Here is a 26,408-nt window from a genome sequence, read left to right as displayed (position 1 = left end):
CTGATGAATTGCCCAGTGCCCAGTAATACCAGGAGAACAAGTGGATTAATTATCACTGCTGTTGGAATAGTTTAACCACATGTCCTAGCAGCATTTGCACTGCTGCTCATGTAACATATTTGGTGGTTCCTTTGGCACAAATTACCCTCAGCCTCGTACTTTTTTTACTAAATTTTTTAGAACGCTTGAGTATTCCGGAGCACATGGACTAAGATCTATTTTTTGCTTGGAAGTAGTTCAGCACAACAGTTGCATGAGAAGTGTAGTGACTGAAATAGCAACATGCATCTTCTCTGCAAAGAGACTGCACTTTAAAAATTTAGACATTACAGCTAACTTTCAAATGTTCTTAGTGCTTTATGCTAAGCATTAGGGGAGCCATAAAGCCTTTACGGCTTCAGCTTGACAATTTGCCTCCTTGTAGGGTTTTTATTTCTGCTCAGTTTTGGAAAACAGAGCTCTAAGCTGTCAGTGCAAAGAGAAACAAAAGCAGCTATATGTCTTGATGTGGGACTAAGCAGGATGTTCTTTGTTCTTAGAGTATACAAACCAGATCATCCACTGGTTCAGGAAGGTGCTTCAAGTGAGAAGGTTTGAAGCAGCCATCCATTATGGGGCAAGGACAGAGTGAGGAAGGTGAAAATTGAGATACTGGTAAAATAATCAGGAATCTTATTGCTATCTAAGAACATTGAGCAGCACACTTCATTTGCAGCCCTGTCATCTGAGGTCCTGAGGCATTTTATAAAATGGTTATTACAGAAAACATCATTTGAAGCTGTACAGATGTTGTTGGCCCTGGTGTGTACCCACAGGCCATTGGCCTGATTTGGTAGCTTGAAAACCTCTATAGAAGGGACTCACATTTGCCCTCAGTCACTAGAAAGAAGGTGAGGAAACAAGAAACCTTCCAGAGAAGACATTTATTGGAGACAAACAGATGGCAAGATGTCAGGTTTATTATCATTGAGTCTGTCTGTGGTGAGTTCATGCTACATTCTGCATACTATAATTGGCAGTTTTGCTTATTTAATATAAAAAGAAATAGAATCATTTGGGTTGTGGCCTCCCTTATGGTGAGAGGAAGCCATTTCATTTTTGACCTTATAAAAGCTGTTTCAGTATTCCTTAAAAGATACCATGTAAGTGAAGAGTGGGGCAAAGAAACCTAGAGGAAAGTCTTTTAAAGTCTCTCTCGAGCTTTATGTTCACAACGAAATGCATGGAATTGTTGACAAAACAAGGCAATTCCTAGTAGAGTCATTACTGCAAAAAAAAGACTTTGCAAGTTTCCTACAACTGAAGAATTTTAGAGGGTTTTTCATTTGGCTCCCTGGCCTGAAAACATTAAAATATTGAGAAACATTGAGGCTTTTTAACACTTTCTCTGAAAAAGAGACTTCTCCTTTGAAAGAGAGAAGGTGAAAAGAAAAGTTTTTCAAAGGCAGTGGAAGTTAATGTGTAGGAAAAGGTGGAAAAGAAGAAGGAATCATGGGAAATCTCTTTCAAAGAGAATGCAAAGATGTGCAAGGACTAAAGCATTAAATGGATATTCTGGGAAGATTGCATATGAAAGAAGCAGAAACAAATTATATAGCATATAAGGTACCTGTTGTAAGCTTGAAAAGTCTGATCATGTCCATCTAGAGATGGAATAATGACCAGATAAGATGTGTGTATTCATCAGCATTCAACAGCATCTCATGTGAAATACCCTGAGTGCCATGGCTGCTTGGCTTCCATGAAGATGCCACTGATTGAGAAGGGACACATTGAACATAATATTTCAAGGTGAACTTGTGTCTTGAAAGAGATACCCAACTTACTGTACCATTTTTGCTGCTCTGTAAATGATCTAAACTTTCTACTGCCCAGTGGGTGTGGCAACAATAGTCTGCCCCAGGTTTAATTTCACACTGAAGTAAAGGTGTTTAACATACATTGAGAACATGGACTGTCAGAAAATGCTCCCAGTAGAGCTCCTTGTTCCCATGACTTGCACTTCAGCTTCTGCCACAGAAACCCCAGGAGCAAACATCACAAACTGCATCTCTCTGCTCTGTCTTACTTCTGGTGGCTGTGCCACCTGGATTTCTGCTCTGAAGCCCATCCCTGTGCTCCCTGGGGAGCTGTGATGTCCCAGTGCAGGCTGTGCCCATCCCTGCCCTGCACACCCACCGTGCTCAGCTACCCCAGGGGCCATGCAGAGATACAGGTGACAAACACTGTTCACATCTGACAGTGACATTTCCTTGTGCTCCTTGGTAACTCCTGGGCTTTCAGCACAGTAGGCAAAACTGCTAAAAGCATTTCAATTTGTGTACTTATTTATGGCTTTGGCTTTTGCACCTGAAATAAGCCCAATCAGGAAATAAGCCCAATCTTACTAGAGCAAATTCAGTCAAGAGAGAAATTCTTTCTGATATTGTTGATGTTTTTTTCTGCATTGTCATTAAAGCTTTCAGGGATTGTTGAGATAGTAATGTGTTTAAATATTTTCTTCTGAGTAAGGGAATTAACAAAAGATAAGAATTCTGCTTTCAAAACATTTTTGACCTCATAGGAATTGCATTTAGGATGTCACAGTTAAAGCACATTGAAAAGCAAGTTACAATTATTCTTTCTCTTCCATCATTTCTGTCTGTACTGAGAGTTATTTTCAAGGCCTTTTGAAACAGCAGGAATTGTTTGTTCTGTGCTTTCCACACGATGCCTGTCATGCTGGGCAGAAATCTTCCTCATCTTGACAGACTAAGTAGGCGCTATTTCTGTTTGACACTGTTCCCCTTTTCAAGCTTCACCTCCATTTTGGGACTGGGGGAATCAGCCCTGGAGGCTTTCAGCATGACAGGAAGGTCTCAGGAAACACACTGCAACATCCAATCCTTGGGAAAACATATTAATAGCTGGTACCATATAGACATTGTGTTTAAAGAGCCCGTTGTTTGTTATTTCAGATGCTGTAAATATTGTTTAACCCTCGGCAGAATAGAGTTACTCATGGAAATGCAGTGAGATCAGGGTCAGCTGGACTCAGCATACTCAGTGGAGGCCAGGAGCAGGCAGGGAATGATTCTGCTCTGCACAGGTTTGGGATTCATTAATCTGCTTATTATAAAGAATTTTTCAGTGCCTGGTTTTGGGAGATGTGTGGTAGCGTAGAGATTGTTCACAAATTATTTTTTGCAACTGCTACACTCAAGATTGTCAAACTATTTTTCAGTGCTTTCTCGTTGGTCACCTAAACTGCAAATTACTGTTTTGTACTTCCCAACTGATTGACTCTGGTGTTTCCAGGGTGGCTATGCAAACACTGCTGGCAAGTGACTCTCACATTTCTCATCTGTAAAACTATTTATTTGACTTTTTGCACTGAAATGGGCTTTCTTCCTCAAATTTTCACATAAAGACAATGAAAAGAGGAGCAAATAAAGTTAAAGCATGCACAGCGTGTCCACATACACTCAGGAAAACATGGACATAATGCTAGTGGAGCTCCTAACTCTACAGATTCTCACTTTGACATTGACATTGACTTTTGACTTGTGAGGAATTGTTTCGCTGGAGTTTTATAACTTTTATTCATAGTTCTTATTCTTAAATCCTGACTAATGATGATGAGGTTCTGGGTAGGTGCGCCTGGTTAACAGTGAAATGTCAATGGGAGGTTTTTTAGGCAAGATGCCAGAAAGAGGAAACATTTAGGAAGAAACCTTTTCACCTTAAAAAATATATTCTTTCCAGAAAAAACCTTTTAGTGATAAAGTTACTGGCAAATAGCACTTAGCAATCTGATAGCCTTTGATACTTTAGGAAGTTTTACTCATTCGTAAACTTCAGGAAAAAGAAAACAGCAAAATCTCTGACTTACTGTGTAAGTAGAGCATTCAGGAGCCGGGGTCTCTACAAGTTTCTGTGGTTTGCACTGTCCCTTGGAGAAAACTATCAAAAAGGAGGATATTTGATTGTGATATTTTTGCTGATATTAAGTAACAGTGTGGCACTATTTATTAGCAGTTAGAACATAAGTGTTGAGCTTTGTTTATAGTCATGTTATAGGAGTATGTGCTACACAAGTTACAAATGTGTAATAAGGTCCTAGAATCTTGTCTGAAATATATTTATAAATACTTAAATAGACTACAAAGAGGAGTTCCCTGAACTGGATTGCAGTCATGAGCTGCCTGGACTGACATCTACGCTCAGTGACAGACCACGTGCAGCAGGCAGTAGGGATTTTTAGCAAAGTATAAAAATAACCCTCTGGACCTGTGAGGCTGCATCCACACACAGGGCAGAGTGGCACCTTTCGTGTGTGTCAGTGTCTGATTGCTGAGCTCAGGTGCTGACATACCTTCTTCATATCCTGTGTTTCCTCCTTACTTTTGAGTGTGACCCCAGGCCCTCAAAAGCTGGAGGCTCTTTAGGAAGAACTAAAATTCATAAGGGGAAGCATAAGATGTCTTAGATTGAGTGTTCTATGGAATAGGGCAAAAGGGCATGCTTTTCTTAATCCTAGTGGTTTTTTAATTCTATTTTCTTGTGGTTGACTCTTTTCCTATCATTTTCCTCCTGTAGTTTTTTTTTTTTTTAGGTTAGGAGAAAGGCCAGTTGTCTTCAGCTGATGATAATCTCTGTTGTATTTGGTGAACCATACCTTGGTTCAGTAGGATGTCATTGTTTGGCCTGTGCATTTGCAGCTGGCAGAGGTATGCCAGTCTTACCTGATGTTCAGGGTGACAGGAAGCACCTGAATTTTTCCACAGTGACTAAGATTAAGGAAATGCTATTACTAAGCCTTTTTTTTCCTACTTTTAATTTGGGAATTATCTGCAAGCTGTTCTGTGAGACCCAAGAGAGAAAGACAAGAGGAAAAATCACCCTTTCTTTGCATTTCATTGCTCTTTATGAAGCTTGGCCTGGCTTTATAAAATTTACTGATTTGGTATTCCCTTGAGCATAACCAGAAACTAATGAAATACAGCATGAGACTAGAAACAAATCAGTAGGGTCATGGTTTTGCCCTCCATCTTCATATCTTTCTTTTCAGGTGTGGCTGCAATCATTCTTGGATGGCTAGTCAAGAATCTTTATGAACTGTTTGTAATGTCCAAGAGTTTTTAATTTCTTGGAAAGGCCTATGTGGCATACAAATACCCCTTTCCCTTTCCCTCAGGCAGTATTCAACATGCTTAGAGTAAGTTCTTGCCTTCCTGAGTGCCAAAATCGCTATTGCTGGAGTAGCTGGGAGCATCAGTCATCCTAGAAGAGAGCCTGGAGGGAAAAAAGGGAGCCTCATCCACCTTTTCCACTTTGCTTGCTGTTCACCTCTCTGTGCCAGCGCCTCTCCTATTTAGCTTCCAGCAGGTCTGAAATACATTTGGTCCCCTTGGCTGCCAAGGAACATAACAAGCAGCAAGCCATGGCCCAGTGGAGAGCTGTGTCCTCACAGCCCCTTGGACAAATCATTGCTTTGTAGGCCACAGAAATTATTTGCTTTGCTAATGCCTTATTCCATTGAGGAGTTGTGACTGGGTGTGAAGAGGCTCTGTAAGGGTGATTCTTCTGAAAAACACCTGCTCTCTGTTCAGCTGTTATATATCTGAAACCTGCTGTGATGTTTCTAGGAGGGTTTCAAGAAGCACCAGCAAAAGGGTCATTTCTTGGGAGATCTCTGAAGGCATTGCAGCTCTTTAGTTGGGCTGTGCTGCCTTACTGGAGAGTAAGTGATTGGAAAGTACATTTACTTGCTTCTAGTAACCCAGTTGTGTAAGATTTGGGGGCTGAGGTTTGTTGTGAAAACAGTTGTACTTCCAGGAATTGGCTGATTTCACTCCATATCCTGAGATTTGCTTTTCCAAGCCATTAGCTCAAAAAAAAAAAAAAATAAAAAAAAAAAAAATAGAACTGTGCATGTATAGAAAAAAAAGAGCCTGTCAACTACTTTGAAAAACATGGAGCTGTGAGTCAGGACTTGCTGGGACCTTCTCATCTGGAGCATGGTCATGCTCCTGTGCTGCCAAGTTCAGCCAAAAAGGCTGAAGCTGTTACAGTACCAGGGAGCTGGATCATGTCACACAGGCTGAGTTTCTACATAGAGCAGTTACTGCAATAGCCAGGTGGCTTTTTTTGTTTGAGGGTTTCTATTGCAGTCAAAGAACCTTCAATTTGAAAAGAAGAGTAAAGGGTGATAAATTGGTAGAGATAGCAGTTGAAAGAAATTACTTAATGGAAAAAACTTTATGTTCCTATTTAAATGTAGTCAATAAAGTTCTGTTATTTTCTTAAAATAATTAACTCTAATGAGCATTTAGTTTTGAATAGAAATAAATAAATGACCAAACTTTCAGGCACATTAATATTTGATTTGGAGATAACTGCATAAATATTGAATTTGAAGATTACATTCCAGAGCACTGCATTAAAATTGCAAGACTTTTCTATTATCCTTCATAATGGAACATGAAATTAGAAACTTGTTCATGGAAAGAAAAATTTCTCCATTTTCATTTATGTGTTTTCAGCACTGTTGTGTTAACAGAGGAGCTCTTCTCATACTGTGAAAAGAGACATAGCTATCAGTAGGACATAGACCCTGAAGTCATTCACGGTCCTTTTGAAAATTAATATGCACCATTTCATAATTGCATCTCAGTTCTTTGATTGGTACAGAACAGAACTTGAACCAGGGAGTTGGCCTACGGGGTTAATGCTCACTTTTCCAGATGCAGGACTCCAGAAAGCTCTGGTGCTTGTTGTTCCTTGACTTTTATTCTTTTCCCTTTCCTTCCATAGCAGGAAGGGTTTGAGGACTACTAAAATGTCATTTGGCTTGCTGATCCTGAAATGCCCTGTCAGGGCTGTGTGTGGCTCAGGAAGGGAAGGCTGTGCCCCTGTTCTGTAGGTGCCACAGCTGTTGTCATCCTGCAGGTCCTGCACCCGGAGAGGTCTGGGGGCTGTGGCTGTGGGTTGCTGGAGTGTGTGGTCAGTGAGCATTTGTTACTGCTCACAGCGTGGTCTCAAATAATTCATTTCCATAACTTTGCAGTTCTGCAGTTGCTCCTTTTATTCATGGTTCAGCAATAACAAAACATTGTTCCACAGAGACTTGAAAATGGAGCAAACTTGCTCATTCTACAGCAAAAACCAATATAATGTTTTTTTTTCCTTATTGGCTATATCCCTATAGAAAAATGACATAATAGCATAAGAGAAAATTGGTCATTTTACCTTTATGTACATTTTGCTGCTTTTTAAAAACTGAATTTATTTAGAGAGAGAAGAATGTGTTTAGTTTCTGTTCATGTTGTAGTTCTTCTGTGGTGGTTTGTTCAGAGTTAATGAACATTATGGACTTTCCTGCCCTAGAGCTCTGTCACCTGCACAGTCTTAGGACAGCAGAAGGTGTAAATTATGTTTAAAAGCAATCTGCTGATCTTTGCCTCTGTAACAAAACCGATTAAACATTTATTAAACCTCTCTGCATTACTTATGAGTAGAACAGAAATATAAACAAGTGACCTTTTGATCCTTGTTTGTTTGAGAAAGTAGCTTTTTTATTTATAAAGCTCCCAATGATAGCAAAATACAAATTAACATTTGATGGCTCCTCTTGTACTCGCTCAGATTTATCAGAAAACAGGGGCTGGATCGGCTCTTCCTGGAGTGTGACACGCACATGTGGCGCCTGGGGGACCGCAAGATCCCAGAAGGAATCACCGTCGACGGAGGGTCGGACTGGTTCCTCCTGAACAGGAAGTTTGTGGAATATGTCACTTTTTCCAATGATGACCTGGTAACAAAGATGAAGAGGTTTTACTCTTACACACTGCTTCCTGCCGAGGTATGTGGATGCAAAGAATCCCTCTGTGTGTTCAGACCTGCAGTGTTTGTGCTTGTCCCAAAGATCTGACTGAAATCAGAGCGGCTTTCACCTGATGTCAGTGGGCTTTGGAGCATCCCACAGTGGGTAATGAAAATTTTACTTCTATAGTGAGTAAGCCCTTTAGGGTTAGAACATCTTTTCCAGTTGTTTATTGCCTTGTTTGTTTGTTTGTGGGACTTTTTTGCTAAGAGTGGCTTTGTTTTATATTTCTAAGCCTATTAATCTGTTACTGAACAACCAGAAATCCAGCTGCCCTTTGCTTGCAAATTGTTCCTGCACAAAGCTTTTGAAGGATATTAGAGATGGCGAATTGTCTTCATAAGTAGCTTTCCTTGCTATTATCCAGCACTTTTCTTTAAAAATATAAACCCTGCAAACAAAGGTTTATTGTTCTGTTCAAAACTCAGCCAGAAGGCACAGTCACAAATCATTTCGATCACTCAGGAGTCGCTCTGGCTGCAAGTGATGCAGAAGGGGAGTGCACAGCAGTGTGGGGTTTTGCCTGGCGTGCAGCAATGTGCCAGCAATGTGCACTATCTGCAGGGGGAGCACAGAGCCTGGCAGCCTGTGCTACACTGCCCCAGCAGGTACCCTGCTCCCCTGGCTTGCCAGGCTCTACTCCACAGGCTGCAGCAGTCAGCCAGCCCAAGGAACAACTGATGACTGCCTTGAAACCCATAACTGCCTTGGTTCCTGAACATTTTGAAGGATGGATGACACCAATCTTGCAAATCTTGCTCGTTAGCTTCTGGTGGAGCATACCAATTGTTATCATTTGATAGAAGTTTATTATTCCCCACACATGTTGCATAATCTTCTTTTAATCCTGTTTCTGTTTAAAATCACCTTTTCTCTCTACTCTGATAACCTTTTCATCCATTATCTAGAGAAATTCCTGTACGGCTATGAAAGGACACAGGGCAATGGGTAATTGGGTAGGGTTTTTTTCTCCCTCTCGCTTGAATGAGAATGGATGCCTTTATGGGTTTAACCAAACAGTTCAAGCATAAAATCCATATTCACTGAGCTGTCATTTAACATTAAAAAGGGTAGGGGGATTATTTGGGGGCCAGCCATGCTAATGTTATGCTGGTTATTTATAGATCTTACTATTGCTGATTTTAAAGAGAAGTCACTGCTCCAGAAATGGTCTCTTGCAGGGCTAAAATTGATGGTATTCCATAGCTTTTTTCTACAAGGTTTCCTTTGCAAGGTACATAGCTGGTTTTGTAAAATGGCCCTGCCTTCACTGACCTGTTAACCTGCTATATCAGTTCCCATTACACATGGTTTATGTAATAGCTGTTATTATGATGATGTAATTAAGATTGCCCAATAGGAATCCCATGCTGCCATCAATCAGCAAATAAAGACTTATGATTTCAGACGTAAATGCAGGAGGCAGAATGTCCTTTTGATGCCTAGGGTGAACTGCGTGTTTCAGTACAAAGCCACTCAACAAGCAGTGCATTTCAGAGTGCTGGAGATAAGACACCCACATAAGAGCTGTCTGAGACTGTATTTTTATCAGAGTAACCAGGGTGATGGTGCAGTTTTGACAATTGTTTTGGGAAACAACTTGAAATGTGCCATTAGCACATTTTTCAGAAAAATAGTCCTAAATCTGTTAGACCAGGGAGCAACTTACAGAAGGGAAATAATGGGCATTTCTTAGAATTGCTCATATAGCTGAAATAAAAATCAAATGATTGCTAGCACTGGTGCCTTTCCTTGAGTCCTTTGGGCTGCCGATGCCCAGAGCTGGTCATTGTAGAAGTGCAATTATTTTGTGCCAGGTTATTGGAGCAAGACCTCAGCTGTGTGTTCTTACAGTTGGGTTGGGTCTGTAGAGTGTTGTGATTTTTCCATGCTCTATGGAATACAGGCCCATGGAGTGTGTTCCATATGTGGCAGAACAATAGAGCTTGTTAATCCTGTCATTTCAAACGAAAATAGGTCACCTGCATTTGATTTGGGCCCATGAGCTGAAGTGAAGGAGAAAATGGAAGCTTGAGGAAGTTTGAGGAGCTAAATATGGTGATCTGTTCCCTGTTTGTTGCAGTCCTTCTTTCACACTGTGCTGGAGAACAGCCCGTTCTGCGACTCCATGGTGGACAACAACCTGCGCATCACCAACTGGAACAGGAAGCTGGGCTGCAAGTGTCAGTACAAGCACATTGTGGACTGGTGTGGCTGCTCACCCAATGACTTCAAACCAGCTGACTTCCACCGGTTCCAGGTAACTGAGCACACCTGCAGAGGGGCTCTTCCCTCTGTGGAAGGGTGGAGAGCTGGCTGAATGCATGGCTGCAGCAGGGAGCGGGAAGGGAAGCTTTGACTCCATCAGGCAGGTGGAGAAAGAGATGGGAGGAAACTCTGGTCCTAGTTTCAGGAGAATTAAAGATAAGTTCTCCTATGTTTTGGCCCTGGAGACATACCACTGCATGATAAGGTCACAAAGCAGCTCTTTGGACTCCTTGGCATTGGTAATTGGCTGTGCTAGAAAAGAGGGAAGCTTGACACATCTCTGACTGTACCAATATTACTTGGTAACTCTTGTGAGTTTATTGCAAAAGGTTTTCTCCAATGTTACAGCTCAGGTGCTTTCATCATTTCACAACACTCTTGGCTTCAGTGTTAAGCAATGTTTATAATCTTTAAAAAAAGCTTAGAAGTTGATCAGTGTGTGTGCTAAAGACGTAGCACAAGGCAAATCCATTTTCGGTATTATATTCATCAGCACGATCATATTGAAGTTTATCTCATGAGATTTATCTCATGAAGTTTATCTGATGATTTTACCTCATGACCTTAGTCATGAGATTTTGATCACCCAGGTTTGGCAGGACTGTCTTAGAAGGTTTAATCAGCTCCTTTGTGATGGTTTCCTCAAGGCAGACACGAGAGCGAGTCCTGTGCTCCAGGGTGCGCTCAGTCTCGAGGCTGTATCCGGCCTGTTCATCTTCTATTGAGAATGAACAGCCACTTGTTTCAAGGTCACCAGATCTGCAATGCCATCCCTCCAGCTCCTCGGGGCTCCCTGCATAAAGCATGTTTGTTCAGGCTTTGTGTGGGATGGGGAATGTGTTACCCTACAGCGCAGAAATGATGACTGCTCTGAAACAGAGATCTTTTCTTTACTGTAATGTGCTGTCTACCAGGCATGCTTGAAGTCAGTGACACGGGCACTCACAAAAAGAGCAAATGAGATGTTATCTAAAAGAGGCTCTGCTGTCCCAAACACCAATCCCAGGGAAATCTCACGCACAGAATAAATGGCAAGTCTTTAAAACCTCTTGCCAGACTGCAGAGCCTGACCTGCTACAGGCTGTGAACCCACAACGATATTTCAGGAAACAATCAGGTAAACTGAGCTGGAAAGTTGAAAATTAGAATAGATGTAAAGGCGGCTTCTGACAGGTTCTGGTGAGAGAGCTCCTCACATGATCACCCAGCAGCAGAAGGCTGGGGCTTGCTGTTCCCACAGAGGCACAAAGCGGCACAGATCACAAAGCCCACAGCATGCGCCATCTCAGAGCAAAACTGAGCTTCCTGAAAAGAATTTTCTAACCATCTGGGGCACTCATGAACTCCTTGGCACCTCAGGACCTATGCTCAAATATGAACAAGGCAAAACAAAGACTTTTTGAAAGCTAATGGTAGTTGAGTAGCATATGCCCCAGATTGTGTCAAATGCTGAGAAAAAATCTGGGCAGGACCACTCATAAGTAAAGAAACCTCAGCCAGAAGTGGCACCTCTCCCAGAGACCTCTTACCACCTCCTGGCAGCAAATCCATACACAGAAAATGCTGCTTTGCCTCTTCTAAGCCCCAGTGCCACAGTACACTTTGCTCCCTGAATAAAACATGCCAGTGCTGCACTGTCTCCAGGCTAACACATGGGTTTGGAGAGCATTCCCCACCCCTCCTGCACTTGGAGAGCCTTCCTGAGCCAGACAGCATGGGGTGGCTGTTGGTCTGAAGGGCTTTCCAGGGGGTAATTATGTAATTCAGTTTTTAGCTGAATCTTAACATCGCTCCTAACGACGAATGGTCCCAAAGGTGACATTTTAAGTCATCTTTGCCTATGGAGAGAAATGTCCTCAACTTCCAACCCATTGCTTAAGACAAAGTGTCATGCCTGAAAATGGGAACTCGGTGTCTATTGTCACAATGGGCCCCTGGCCGGATAATAATTAGCACAGACTCCATGATTCACAGAAGGTTGGTTAATAATCTCTTTATTAAGAAACTCATTGCTCTTACAGACAGTTACAATACAGCCGGACCTAATGGCTCCTCCAGTCCAAACACCATCACCACTGGCTAATTAAGAAACCACCGTTTGGTAAACAAATCTCCATAACACATTCCACATGTTCACAGTACCAGGTGCACAGGTTAAGATAAGAATTGTTTCTCATTCTTTTCTCTGATAATCTCACAGCCCTTCCCAGGACAATGCCTGGGAAAGTTGTGTTTCTCTCTGTGGCCAGAGAGCTGCTGCCACAAGTGTCTTTTTCTGTCCTGTCCCAACAGCAGACTGCCAGGCCAACTTTCTTCGCCCGCAAGTTTGAGGCCGTGGTGAACCAGGAGATCATTGGCCAGCTGGACTATTACCTGTACGGGAATTACCCGTCGGGCACGCCGGGGCTGCGCTCCTACTGGGAGAACGTGTACGAGGAGCCCGACGGGCTGGGCGCCCTCAGCGACGTGGCCCTCACCATGTTCCACTCCTTCTCCCGCCTGGGCCTGCGGCGGGCCGAGAGCTCGTTCCACACGGCTGGGGACAGCAGCTGCAGGTCAGTGCTGCCCCTGCCCTGCCCTGCCCGCGGCAGCCTCGTCCTGCCTGGCTGCCGGGCAGCTGCAAGTGCACAGCGCTCATTTCCAGGAGTATTTATGTCCATAATAAAGCCTTGGTTATTCCGGGTTGACATTATGTGACCTGTTTGCTGCACTTTTAAGGAGCTCCTCTCCAGCCTGATGAAGACTGACAGGATCCAGTTGGGCAGTGCTACCCCCACTGCTGCGTTTCCCTTGATTAATTTCAGCAAGTGTATTATAGCCTCAGCTCCTAAACCCTCCGTGTGATTGCAGCAGAGGTCATGTTCACCTCTATTATGCTTACCAAAAGCAAAGGAGAGGATTTCAGAACAAATCTGAACACGGGCAGGTTAATGGTCCTTGCTTGTTTGTTCCCCTGGGAGCACACATGGAGTGCAGAGAGCTTGCTTGACTCAGTTCGCCTGCTTGGTGCAGCTCTCTGTGCCAAAAGTGCTGCAGCTGGTAAGATCGATTAGCATCAAATACATAAATTATATGTAGGTGTTTATATATAGGTAAATATATTTATCGCAAATTAAAGTCCTTATTCTTTAAAAGCAAATTCCTTCTATATTTAGATTTCTTTTTCACCTATAAGCCTGGCTAAGAAGTATTCAGTCTAAAAGGGATTTGAAGGAAGAATTCCTGAAGTTAGACTTGCACAGAAAAGGCTCTCTTGATGGTACATGTTTCCTGCCTGCAAACACATCTGGAGCTGTTCAGATTCAAAGCAGAGATGGTTCCTCTTTTTAAGTCTTACTTTGCCATCTCTTAATTCCATCTTCAGAATGTATTTCTGGAGCCTGCCCTTTTTTATCCTAATAGAAAACACATAGAGCCTAAGTCAGCAAACACTCCATGTGCTTTGATGGATGGACGTTGCCCCTGTTGTGTTCTCAAGAGGGAACCAAATGTGCCTTGACCTTCCTAAATTAGTCATGGAAGTGCTGAGCAATGTCCCATTTAGAAAGATGTGGCAATAAGTGCTCCAGACTCCTATTAGACTTTTGTCAGTGAAGGTTACCGGTGCAAAGTAATAAAAGATCAATAACAATTAGATAGAAATAATCACTAGTAGCATGCCTTCCCTATATGAAATAAAGGAAGTCCTGGGTCATTTGTCCTGCAGAGTAAAGCCAGCAAAGAGGATGGGGACTTCGTATAACCAGTACTGAAATAATTTGACGATTACTTTTGTTCTCAGTCCTTTTGCCAGTATTCTGATGCTGATTTATATAAATTATCACTTTTGTTTCTGAGGAACTTTCCATTGCACAGGCACTCAAGGTGCTTTTCAAGCTTGCTCAGATTACAGATAGGAACACTGTGACTGCAGCTGTCTCCAGAACAAAGCACAGCTCCTTAACAGCAGGCTGAAGCCTCATGAAACAGTGTAGGGAGGAATTGCAAACAGTGATATGGAGTGGAGGCTTCATTTTCACACCTACCTGAGCCCCCTCAAGACACTGTGAGTCAGCATCCAGTTCAGATCAGAGAAAGATGGCTGATCTTCAGCTTTATGATTCACATCTCCTCTCCTCTCATACTGCGCTGTCCTTCTGGGTGTTTGCACCTATACCTTTCCTCTTCCCCTCTTGTGATTTTGCATGTCTCTAATGCAGAAATGGAAGGATGGATTTGGGCTGAGCATCTCGACAGTGCTCCCTTTGCTGTGGGGCTGAGCACAGCCCCAGGCTGGCTGATCTGTGCCTGCAGCACCCCAGCTCACGCTGCGAGGAAAGCGGCTCCTGCCTCGGATCCTCCCTGGAGTCGGGCCCATGCTGCCACCCACAGCAGCCCAGAGATGTTTGTAAGAGCAGCTGCCTTGCACACTTTCCTAATGAGGGCCAGCCCACAGGCTCAGAAAGCTGTGCCCCCCACAGACTGCTCGGGTGCCAAAGGAGATGGAGTGTCAGCATCTTCCGTGGGAGCAACATTTATGTGTGATTGAGATTTAATTCATTTTTTCCATCTCTAGGCATTTTTGCTCTCTGCTGCCAAGAGGCAATTTACTCAGACTATTTCAAGTATACTGTAAATATTTGCTGCTGCACACATATAAAACAGGAGGTCTTAGTACTCAGAACAGAAGTCAGATTGTTGCTGGTATTGGCTGCATAGCTTTGCAGTGGTTTTGCTCAGTCCATCAGTGCTGGCCCTGTTGGTACCCCGTCTTCTTATGTTGATTTCTCTAGCTCTAGAGAATTTCTTCTGGGGTGTTGCTGACCTCATGCAATGGAAAGTTCTCCTCAGTGCTCATCCTTAGCGCTCATCCTTTAATTGTGGTAACAAGCCTGAGGAGTCAGGCTTAACTGACTTACTGGGAAGGTGTGAGGCTGGTTGGTTTATCTTGTTTTGCAGTTAATGTCAGTGCTGTAAAGTAGCAAAATATTTGATTTCTGAGCTATGAATAACACTTTTTAAATTATTTATGCATCCATATGAACCCAAACATCATTACAGATGTTTCTGAGGCCATAGATAATCAACCATACATTTTAATTATTTGAAGCTGTGACTACAATGTCTTTAAATCTCAACTGAAGGCTTCCAGATCTCTCAAAGACTGGTTTTGCCTAGTTGTTTGACCCTTTTTCAAAGTAGTTTTTTTGGTTGGTTTTTTTGTTTTTATATTATGAGTAAAAAACTCACAACAAAAGCAATCTCAAGTCTTTAAAGAATGTGAAGTTTTTTCCCTAAAATACAGAGATCTAAAATGGGGATTGGATCCTGGTGTCCTTCGCTGCAGTGCCACCCTGCAGAGCCCTGCCCTTGGGGAAGGGGTTTGGGAATGGAGGGGACCCAGAGGTCAGTGCCTGGTCACACAGCACTCCCTGCTGCACTGTGCAGACAGGCACCGACCCTGCTGGGGCAGGAAAGGCAGCTCGAGCACAGGCACAATCCCAGGGCATCCTTTATCCTGCAGTTTATCTGAACAAACAGTGCTGCACCCTAACAATATCTGGGTGCCTCTGGGTGCCACTTTCTACCAGGAGAGGTGATGAGGGACAGGAGCTCTCTGGCACACAGAAGGACCTCCTAAAGAGCTTTGAGCTGTGGATATGGAATTAATGAGCCTGTGTTCTTAGTAACACATTTTTACATTATGGGGTAATTGGAACAGTCTAAGAATATTTGATAATGAGTCATGAACACATTTGAAATCTCTTAATGTACAGTGGTGGATTTTCTAGTTGAAATGAATGCCTCTTAAGCCACTAGCTCCAAGTAAATGGAGATTTCATTCTCTTACATAATGATGAGCATGTGCTGTTTTACAGATACTACCCCATGGGCCATCCAGTTTCCATCCACCTTTACTTCCTTGCTGACCGTTTCCAAGGCTTCCTGGTCAGGCACCACGCAACCAATCTGGCTGTCAGCAAACTGGAAACTTTGGAAACGTGGGTGATGCCCAAGAAAGTCTTCAAGATTGCAAGTCCACCGAGTGATTTTGGGAGGTTGCAGTTCTCAGAGGTGAGTGTTCATAGCCACCCAAGCACACCTGTGGCATCACAAGAGTGAAGAGTGAATCAGCAGTCTTTGGAAACTGTATTTCCATATAAATTTGAGGTGAGCGTGGCTTTCTAGCTTAGTGTACATCCTCATCATAGAAGGAGATGCCATTGGCTGTTCACATCTGTGGTCAACACTCATTTCTTACATTAATCTAAGTGTCCTCACTCCCTTCTGTTTTAAAAAAAATTAAAGCCTTTTGTTATTGTCAGAGGGGCTCAGTAATTTAAAAGTAACTTAAAAGTTTTGCCACTGTGTTTGTTGCAAGTGCTGTGAAAGGCTCCTGGGAAAAAAATTTCATTTTTCTGCAATTCCAGATGTAAGTGGTGGCATGTTTAAATGTGTCTCTCAAGAGTACACTGAAAAAGCCTCTCAAAATTAGTGGTAGTCAGGTACTGATACCACATGTGAGCAGAATATTGATGTTGTAACACAAAAGAGAAAATTATCACAGCAGTGGTTAAGATTTCCCACAAATCCTGTTATTTTTGTAGAAATTTGTTCCAGTGTCTGTCATAAAGTACGAAAAATCTACCTAAAATATATCAGGAAAGTTGACCACTAATAGGACCTGACATCTGTGTTCTGTTTTAAAGATACAACTGTCTGAGCAGTTAATTTCATGATTTTTCTTGTTAAGCCGCAAATTTCAATTAAGGTATAAAATTGATTGAAGAAATGTGTTCCAGTCATTATGGCTAAGTCCATAAATTACCATCTTCTTGGGCAATTAAGAAATGCCTAGGTGGGATTCAGTGTTTTGGTGTGCATGGCAAATCCATGACACTAATGTGCCATTAAAGAGATGGATGGAAAGTGTGTTTCATTTATCAATGTGTCGGGTGGTAGGCCTGCCATTTCATGCGGTGATAAACGTTCATACAAGCTCCAATTCTTGTGATTTGTAGGAGTATTTCTTCTGTTTATTTAGTACTTTTAAGAATTTAATCACTGGTGAGCTTTTTTGAGCTTAAGGAAACATTTTCTTCTGTTTGAAACTCAACAAAAAAGAGTCTTGGTGGCTGCTTACTTGTTTTCATTTTATTTTCCTCACCTAACGTCTTTAATTGTCCTCTCTTTTCATAGATGATTCATATTTTAAAAGACTAGGAGGTACAGAGTAAATAATGTAATTTTTTAATTGGTTTTTTTTTTTTACTTTCTGCTTTCCCTTGGCGTGCAGGGATCTCTGCCTCTGAGCCAAATAATTGTCTCAGTTACCCTGCTGTAAATCCAGTGTTAACTTCTTCAGCTTCAGTGTGGCTGGAAAGCTCTGATCTGCTACTGCTTATTAAAATGCCACTGTTTTGTCAAGGTCCAGCATATGGAAAACAAACGTAGCAGTTTAGCTAAGATGCAAGCATCAGTGTTCACAGAAAATAAAATTGAGATTTATGCTTATTGGGACATAGAACTGCTTGTTCTTCAACAACTTTCGCCCCATGCTCTGGCAGGAATTTAAAACTGAATGGGGCTCTTTTATCTGGGAACTTTCTCCTCTCTCCCAGCTCACAGCACTGGGGCCAGCAGGAAGAACACACAAATATGCTGCACTGAATGTGCTCCCGAGTGAATTTGTGACCCTGGTGCACAACTGAGATTGCAGCAGAGATGATGGGATCTCTCCAGCCCTGCCTCCTGCCCTCTGCTGCTCTCAGACTTCACGTCCCGAGGAGCAGATCTCACCCCACACCCTGGAAAGACAAGTGGGAAGCCATCAGCCAGCTGGGCTGCCCCACACCTTGGGGGAGTTCATGGCAGCATTTCGATGGCACATGGCTCCTGCAGGCTGAGTCAAATAAAATAAACTTACAGGAAATCCAAGAGAGATGATTTCCAAGCATGGAGCTCCCACACCTCCTAAAATTGGCTGGTGCACAATGCACACACTGTGTGTCCTGCCAGCCTGGGTTCAGGCAGCTTCTCCGTGCAGGGCAGGGGATTGATTTGCTGCACAGAACTAAAAGTCTCAGCTCACCCTCTATCAGTTAAATGCTGTTTCTGGTCTTGTTAAGACTTGTGATTCATCACAGAGAATAAAATAAACTAGGTGGCAGGCAATTAGTGTGCATTGTGTGAACCTAATGTTCCTGTTTGTGGTGAGCAATGAGACACGAACCCATAATCAGGGTATAATTTATCTTGGAAAAATTTTATCTGGGTTTGAACAGAGATAGAAACAGAAATTTTGAGCCAATGAGAGATTTCCAGCTTTCCAAACATACCCTGTACACAGTGCTTGCTCTCGAAGCCCAAAATAAAGGTGATTAAAATAATAATGTGGAAAATGTCAGTTTCTGTGCCACATCCCTTCATAATTTATCAGATATTCATAACTGCTTGATTCAATCCCATACTTGGTGTATTCTGTTTGAAAGTGAAAGCCTACTCGCAATGTTTTAAAGAGCTGTGAAACTTATTATAGGGCTGTAGTATCTCTTGCCCTGTAAAACTGGACATCTCAGTACTGGGAACTCAGCTGTGTAAAGTTCAAGGGTTATAAACCTCTAACCAGTGCTTTAAGTAAAATTCCCTATAAAATGCTGTGCTTCTAAAAGCAGCTGGTACTGCGAGCTGTACAGCATGGGAAAGTATGTCCCCAGCTGGAAATCAGACATAAGGGCAGATCCCATGAACACAGTGTACAGCTCCCTGCCTTTCCCTCCCCGAGGTGCCTGTGGAGCCTTGGTGTGAGCGCTGGGGCACACCAGGACCTGGGGGTACCTCTCCTTCCCTCCCCTCTTCCCTTTGGCTGTAACTTCTGGTTGCTTTAGGGAACCCAAAGCCATGCCTGCACAAAGCTTAACAACCAGACAACAATTGTGTTACAATTTTCCCCCAAAAGCAGCCTTAGCTCTTCCACAGAGCAGTCTGATAAACCTTTGTTCCTGTGAGCACATCTCAACATCTTTTGTGCAGCCTGGTGTGAAGCAGTGTCACCTGGAGGTTGGAGCAAGGAGACTGTAACTTTCTGATTTATTTTCTCAAGGATGAGAAACTAAAGAGAGGGGAAATAGTTGGATGTCAGGAGTGAATGTTTAATTTTTGAGGATGAAATAAGTTTTCTGCAATGAGTTCTTCAGTAAGAAATATTGAATGTAGTGGAAAGAGCTTCCTTACAGACTTTTCTTTGCCCAGGAGGGTGTAGGTTTGTTTCACATGTTGTGACTTTATTCTTTCCAGATCCCTTGAGCACTGGTAGGTGTGATATGGCTGCACCTCAGTGAAGGTTGGCAGAGTAGATAATAAGGTCTGGTCAGGAAATTTTCTTTCTCAGCTTATTTCCATACATATTCAGTCAGTCTTGTCAGGAGAGCACACACTGACAGCTCCTCGAGGCATTCGATGCTTGGGTCTGATATCTGGGCTATGCTGTCTGGTTTGATTAGCTGGTGTGCTGGGTGAAATACCTCTGAAATACCAGAAATGCTGTGTTGATTGCAGAGTAGGGGAAGGCTCATTTTGTCTCATAGTCTGCAGTGTCACAGCCCGGTAGGAGGAATTTGTGTGATGACAGACAGAGTTAGGATGGTAGGGTTTTATTTTACTGACCTTGTAGCATTTTGCTTGCAGTCCTCCTGTAATTTGTCTGCCAACCACAGGGATTTATTTAGAAGAGACTGGAGACTGGACAGTTTCCAGTACAGGTAATAGGCATCAGGTAATCATTATGTTTTGGGGATTTGGGGGGATTTAGGCATTATATTGGAATTGCTTATTCTCATGAAGTGGAACAAAATCTAGAAGAAAAATCTCTGAAGCAAATGAGCTGCAATTATATCTTCTGCTTTCAGGAAAGCAGGCTCTGACCATGCCCTTGCAAGGTGAAGCCTAGGGACAAGGACAGCTCTGTGTGGGGAAAATCTGCAGTATCCACAAATTTGAAAGTGGGGATCCTGCCTGTGTGTGAGGGGTCTCCAGAGGTCACCCAGAGAGACTCTCTATACAGGGAAGAAATCAACTCTTGGGTGCTCAGCCTCATAAACACCTGCTGGCTTTAGTGCTGGGATACTGAAGTCTTCCCATTGGCCTAAGGAAGGCAGTTACTCCAATTCCAAGCTGGCTGGTCAGAGGTGCTGTTTTCAGCAGTGCACAAGTATTAGTGGCAACAGCTTGGAAGTTTGTTATGGCTGAACCATTCAAATTCATATAAAGGGGCACTGGAACATGAAAGCTGCTAGGAAAAAAAAAAAAGGTCAATTAAGTATTTACACTAGATTGTGAATGAACTCGTTTACTGTTAGTGAATAAATGAAAAACACTCTCACTATTATGACAATAATAGGTTACAAGAAATAAGTTCCTACATGGGGCAGAAAAGGAGTACAAGGAGACACCATCTCATCATCTCATGGGTGGATTGTAGTAAAGGACCCAATTTGACTTGTCCTAAAGTCAGCAGCTGAAGTGTCTCCCCTGGTCCAGCAGCAGCTGGGCAGGTCTCTACTGCAGGGTCCATGTCTCAAGTGTGTAATACACTTTCATGACCCAGGAGAGGATGGGTCACTTTTGGCTTTTTTCTGTGCATAGGCTGGGTCCAGTCACTAGCTTGGTCTCTTGTTGACTGCTTCTGTGGAGGGAAGAGAGAGCTGTTATCACCTGTTGTGTCACTCTAAGATAAAGAAAACCTTTTTATCAATCAGAAAGGGAGCAAAAAAGCAAGCCTTCTTACTTGTCTCGCAATTTGTGTGCGCATTATGATCTTAGTTCATGTTGCTTTTATATGTATGTATAATTCATGTGATTAGGGAAATATGATTTGTCTCTTGAGAGCCCTTATTTGCCATAAAGGTCTCAGGTGTTTACAGAGATGATGCTACCAGCACTGTGTTCTTTCATTTCAGATTGGCACCGAGTGGGATGCCAAGGAAAGGCTTTTCCGGAATTTTGGGGGACTCCTTGGGCCAACAGACGAGCCAGTTGGGATGCAGAAGTGGGGGAAAGGCCCCAACGTCACCGTGACTGTCATTTGGGTGGATCCCATTAATGTAATTGCAGCAACATATGATATTCTTATTGAATCCAGTGCCGAGTTTACTCACTACAAACCACCTCTGAATTTGCCCCTGCGACCTGGTGTCTGGACAATAAAAATTCTGCACCACTGGGTACAGGTAGCTGAAACCAAATTCCTCATTACTCCTCTCACCTTCTCAAATCAGCAGCCTATCAAACAAGGTAAGTTTTATTATTTGCTACAGGAATAATATAGATATTTTGTTTGTAGTCACTGTAACTGTTGCTGTTAAAAATGAAGTAGCAGTATTGGAAAAGGATTAAAGAAAGGGATTTTATAGATACTAAGTTAGAAGAAACTCTTTCACTAAGACAAGTGAAAATATATGTATCCAGTCTGTAAAACACAGCCAGTTTGAACAAAAGACTATTTGTATCTTTAAATTATGCACAGGTCAGAATCCAGAGAACTTCAGACTCTCAATAATCTAACAGCTATCATAAAAACCATCATTTAGAAATGCAAAGAAAAATTGACCTCTGGAGAGGTGACCTCTGGTGCTGCTTTTCATTCATGTTTCCTCTTAGAGACTTACATATGTTCAAACTGTTGTCTTGACAAAGGCTTTGTGTTTAACAATAAAAGCATTAATATACAAAATGCTGGATCAGACAAAATTACCCTAGGCCAGAGCTCACCTGACATATTGTCAGGTCCAGACATTCACTTGTGCCTGATACCTGCCAAAACCTGCTCAGTACTTGCCAAGCAGCTGTGTTACAGAAATATTGCAAACACAGTCCTGAGACCAGACCCACAATGACAGTTTTTAGAAAGAAACTTTTCTTCCTTGCCACGGCAGCCCTGAGCATCCAAACACAGAGGCCATTCTGGGGCTGCCAGGCTCTGCAGGCTCCCATGTTTGCATGGCACAGGCATCATCCAAATGCTTGGGTCTGCAGCCAGTGCCCAGGACACTGTACTGGAGAAGAGGGAACATTTTACAGCCACACCTGATTTTTTATTCAGTAAGATCAAAACAAGCTTGTTGCTCTGAATATCTTTACCATTCTTCTTAAAGTGCTCAAGTGCTTCCATCTGCCCAGTATTAATATTCATAACTTTAGACATCTTAAATTTCCTAGATACATGAATGATCCTATTAAGTTTTCAGAAGTTCTTTTTCCTGACAAGGCAGCAAATAAACTGAGTCAGGCATTTACCTTCCAGCAAAACGTGCTGCTTCTGTAATGCAAACACCAGCAGCCAACTGCTGAGAGCTAATGCAGCCCTTATCTCACTCAACAGGAGTTTGATTCCACGCATTTCCAGCACAAGAGTGAACTTACTGATTTCTGCTGCTAACATTTGGTGGCATCGTTTCTTAAGCAGAAACTAAACCACCTCCAACCCACTGCTGTTAATAGCTAATAGGCAATGATAAATTGTGAACAGACACCATGTGAAGAAGGGATACATTTTCAAAGTTTGAGGCAGCTTGCTGCTGAATACAGCTGCTATCAACTTGTCTGCTGGAAATTAATGAATTCCATGTTCTTTGGTAATTTAACATTTAAGGCATAAATTGGATGGAAAAGGTGGCATGTAGCCAGCAACCTTGCTGCTTTTCCCTACATTGTGAAAGCCCCATGGACAGGTAAATATGTATCAGACTTCAAAAATAAGCCCACACTTTATGGTGTAAAGGCAAAACTCCCTTTGGTTCAAACTCTGAATCAGGAATAATTCCACTGAAATTGTGTAGCTACCCTCTATTGCCCATTGATACACTGGGCTCACAGTTTTTGTCAGAAGCCTGTTTATTCTTGTGGTAACTAGAATCTACTACAGGAAGAAATATAAAGCTTGGGAACAATATTGTCTGGGAAGAAAGTGTCAGGAGTTATTTGCTTCCGATGATGTGATGTGTAATCTGTGGATGACTGAGGCATGGAGGTAGAGAAGAAAGATAATTGCAGGGGCAGGTAGTGACACTGCAATGTAGTTAGAATTGTATTTACAATGCAAATTACTGTTGTTGTTTTTGGATTTTTTTAAGGCTTTCTGTCTCAGTGACACTATTGTGCTCTGTGCAGGCAATCATGATTTACCTTTGATTTCCAGCTTTTTGTCAGTTTGTCACCACTTTATTCTTTAAATATATTTTTTCTACCAAAGAAAGGCATAATGAGAGTATGACAGAAGAATTAGAACTTCTAAAAGAACGATTTCTGTTACTGTAAACAATGCAAAACCTGCCAAAAATCTTCTGAAATTAAGGCATAATATTATTTTCTTGTCTTAACAGTGAAAACAAAACTAAAATACATCAGACTTAGCTAGGAGGTGTCAGTAGAAGAGGGGACTATGTTTTATTAGGGATTTCTTTAACATTTTCTTTTTCCAGCCATCCTCCCTCACCACCACCACCAACCCCTACCCTGTCCTTCCCTGCCCTGATAAAAGAACAGTTCTTGTCAGAAATATTGCCCTGGACTAATACATTTTGTAGCACTTTACATGTCATTTCCTCAATAATGGTTCTTCCCCCACTGTCTTATCCACTCCAGATACAGAAAGTGGGGTCCACAAAGTTACAGACATAAAAATCTCTCCATGATGTTGTGTGCAATTTGCTTTTGCCATTCTAAAAAGCATTTGCAGAAAACTGGCAGCAGCCACTAACATCTTGTATTCTGAGAACATGGGCACAACAACAATCCCTGTATTTCCTAAATCATTGCTTATCTACACATCACTTCAGCCCAGAGCACAACAAGGAAAAGTTGTTTTGGTTTCCCAGCATCATAAAGGGAGCCACTGGCTCTTCTTTTGAATAATCAAAGTAAAACACGTTCATTCTTGTATCATGACTCTCAGAATTCATAATTGCATTCAAAATAAAAAAATAATCATGGGACAGCTGCCAGCAAAGATGTTCTGTTTAGCAGTTTATAAAAACAGCATATGCCACTCGTTTATTCAGTTTTTTTATTTCCTGTTATTTATTAATTTTGGCCTAAATTATTTGCATGCAAGTAAAGCCATAAAGGGAAATCAAGAGTGAGTGTTTTCTTTGATGCTGTGTCCAGATGTGAGTAGCTGATAGAATGCAAATTGTTTTAAAAACACAGATTCATTGACCTTTTCAAAACCAGAATCTGTGAGAGATCAGATCTTACATGGAATTACTGAGGATACTGTTTGGGGTATTTCCACTGTAAATATGGCTCCCTAAGGTATTTCAGTGGAGAGTCTATAACCTAATGTTACTTATTCCTTCCTGGTCATTTTCCCTTTCCAGTTATCCAAATCTCTGTCTATGTTCTGTGCTTTGAGTTGTGTCACTGATCAGCTCTGCCTTCAGCAGATATTCTGGCTCAGGAGTGCCTGCAAGTATTTGCCTGGTTGGAGAAAGTAAAAAAGAAAAGAAAAGGACGTTAGGTGCATTTATGATAAATCATTTTGAGAAGTCAGATTCACCTTCTCCAGAGTCAAATCAGAGTCTCCTTCCCTCTACCTCCTTCACAGACAGATTCCAATTTATTCTTCTAAACAACAGTTTTGATGTTCTCACCATATGGTTGAGTGTGTCAAAGCCAAGTACTCCATGCTTGTAAAGACACAGGAGGGCTGCCAAGGACCAGCAGGATGCTCTAGGAATAATTGTGCCAAGACAAAGAGGGAATGGGATGTGGAGAAGACAAAACAGGGAGCAGAACCATGTAAGATCACTGGCAGACCACACAAAAATGGGGGACTTCTGCTGGCAGCTTAAGGAATTTGAGTACTTGGAGACTCGAGGCCAGATGTCCAGCTCCCCTGTGAAGGGACTGCAGAGGCAGAAGCAAACAGGTATCATTCAGAGCACTTAGCCAGCAGCTCACAGACTATAATACAAGCTACCCAGCAGACTTCAAAGCCTAAGAAAACAGCAAGTTCAGTAGAGGTTGTCTCTGCATCCTCATCATCCCAATTTCCCCCCTTCCCCGCTCTTTAAAGGCCAAGTGTGATCGATTGCCAGGGTCACAGTGAAGGGAAGAGAAAAAGCCAAAGCAATTTCATTTTTAAATTTGAGTTTATATTCACAGCAAAGTTTCCCCAGTGCTCTCCCAGCTGGAGTGCCGATAATGAGTTGTCATCCGTTTAATGGATAGTACCTGTTCCATTAAAAGCCAAATAGGTTATTGTGAGCCAGTAGCAGGTTCACTTCTGGGGCAGAAAAAGCCCCAAAACCTCAAGATGATAGTAATCCCTGGATTGTAAATAAATGAAGACATTAAAAGCCTATCCTCCTTCAAGCAAGGAGAGAAGTGTGAAAGAGCAACCACCTTTTTTGCTTTAAGAGAGACCTTTCCCACTCTGTTTCCAGCTTGATGGCATGTCCTGGGCATGGGGCTACTGAACTTTGCTGCTCCCATGGAGCCTGAAATACCAGTGCCTGGTCCCTGTGCCCCCTTTCAAGGGCTGGCAGCATTAGCAGACATGGGCAATGCACTCAGGCACCTCAGGCCTTTTGACCTAATCCATATTTATAGATCGTCTCAATTAGCAGATACTGGGAAACCTTTGTTTTGCCCTTGGTTGTTTGCAGTGGCTCAATCAATTCTAATTGCATCTATAGGGATTATAAAGTGGGTGGCAACTTGTGTCAGAACTGCTGTGATTTCTTTAAATTAACCAGAGGTAACATGACATGTTCTTGATAAACGCAGTAATAGCAGCAGGCAGGCGCACGACTGCAGAAGAGCAGACATGCCCTGGAATCATCATTCCGAGAAAAACCCTGAAGACAGGGATTTGCTTTGAAATTTAGTTCAGATCCAGCTGACAAGGAGTCGATTAGCTCCACAATGAGCAAATGCAGCACTGTCTTGTTTGCTGCAAGAGAAAACAAACAAAATGTCAATAAAAAATTACCTCTTTGCCAGAGGGTTTTAACACAATTCAAGTAAAGAAATGAAGTTGTACATTCATGTTGCTTTAAAAAACCCACAGGTCTAGTGCCTTAATGTGTACCAAGGTAACCATATTTTTCATTCCTTAGCCCACTCTCTGTCTAAACTAATTTGCTTTTTCTGCAAAATGATGAACAAACCCACACAAAAATGCTGAAATCCCAGCCTGTATGGCTGGCTATAGGCTGTGTGTTTGATCCAAAAAAGTTAGTCCAAGAAGAGCCAGTTGAGAAATGTGAGGACATAAGAGCATGTGAGGACATAAGAG

General features: G+C 42.3%; 1 protein-coding gene and 1 long non-coding RNA gene across 8 annotated transcripts in view; one reads left to right on the top strand and one right to left on the bottom strand.

The window, feature by feature from the left end:
• Positions 1–26,408, top strand: part of XYLT1 (xylosyltransferase 1) — a 176,932-nt gene that overhangs the window by 140,009 nt on the left and 10,515 nt on the right. For 2 of the 4 annotated variants that reach the window (XM_072935589.1, XM_072935590.1), the window contains 5 exons: positions 7,627–7,843; positions 9,948–10,124; positions 12,428–12,687; positions 15,991–16,186; positions 21,070–21,403. In XM_072935589.1, coding sequence (XP_072791690.1) covers positions 7,627–7,843; positions 9,948–10,124; positions 12,428–12,687; positions 15,991–16,186; positions 21,070–21,403 — 1,184 coding nt within the window. Of the gene's footprint in view, positions 1–7,626; positions 7,844–9,947; positions 10,125–12,424; positions 12,688–15,990; positions 16,187–21,069; positions 21,404–26,408 lie in introns of all 4 variants that reach the window. The other 2 variants (XM_030284403.4, XM_030284405.4) reach the window with 1 other exon arrangement.
• LOC140685070 (uncharacterized) overlaps positions 20,277–26,408 on the bottom strand; it is a 124,046-nt gene continuing 117,914 nt past the window's right edge. The window contains exon 3 of one of the 4 annotated variants that reach the window (XR_012058253.1): positions 20,277–20,399. This is a non-coding gene — a long non-coding RNA (uncharacterized lncRNA). Of the gene's footprint in view, positions 20,403–20,658; positions 20,796–25,920; positions 26,064–26,408 lie in introns of those variants that run through there. The other 3 variants (XR_012058254.1, XR_012058255.1, XR_012058256.1) reach the window with 3 other exon arrangements.

Source organism: Taeniopygia guttata, chromosome 14 (assembly GCF_048771995.1).
Source record: "Taeniopygia guttata chromosome 14, bTaeGut7.mat, whole genome shotgun sequence".
Classification (NCBI taxonomy): domain Eukaryota; kingdom Metazoa; phylum Chordata; class Aves; order Passeriformes; family Estrildidae; genus Taeniopygia; species Taeniopygia guttata.
Note: the sequence above shows the minus strand (reverse complement) of the source record. Positions and strands in the feature narration are given on the sequence as shown.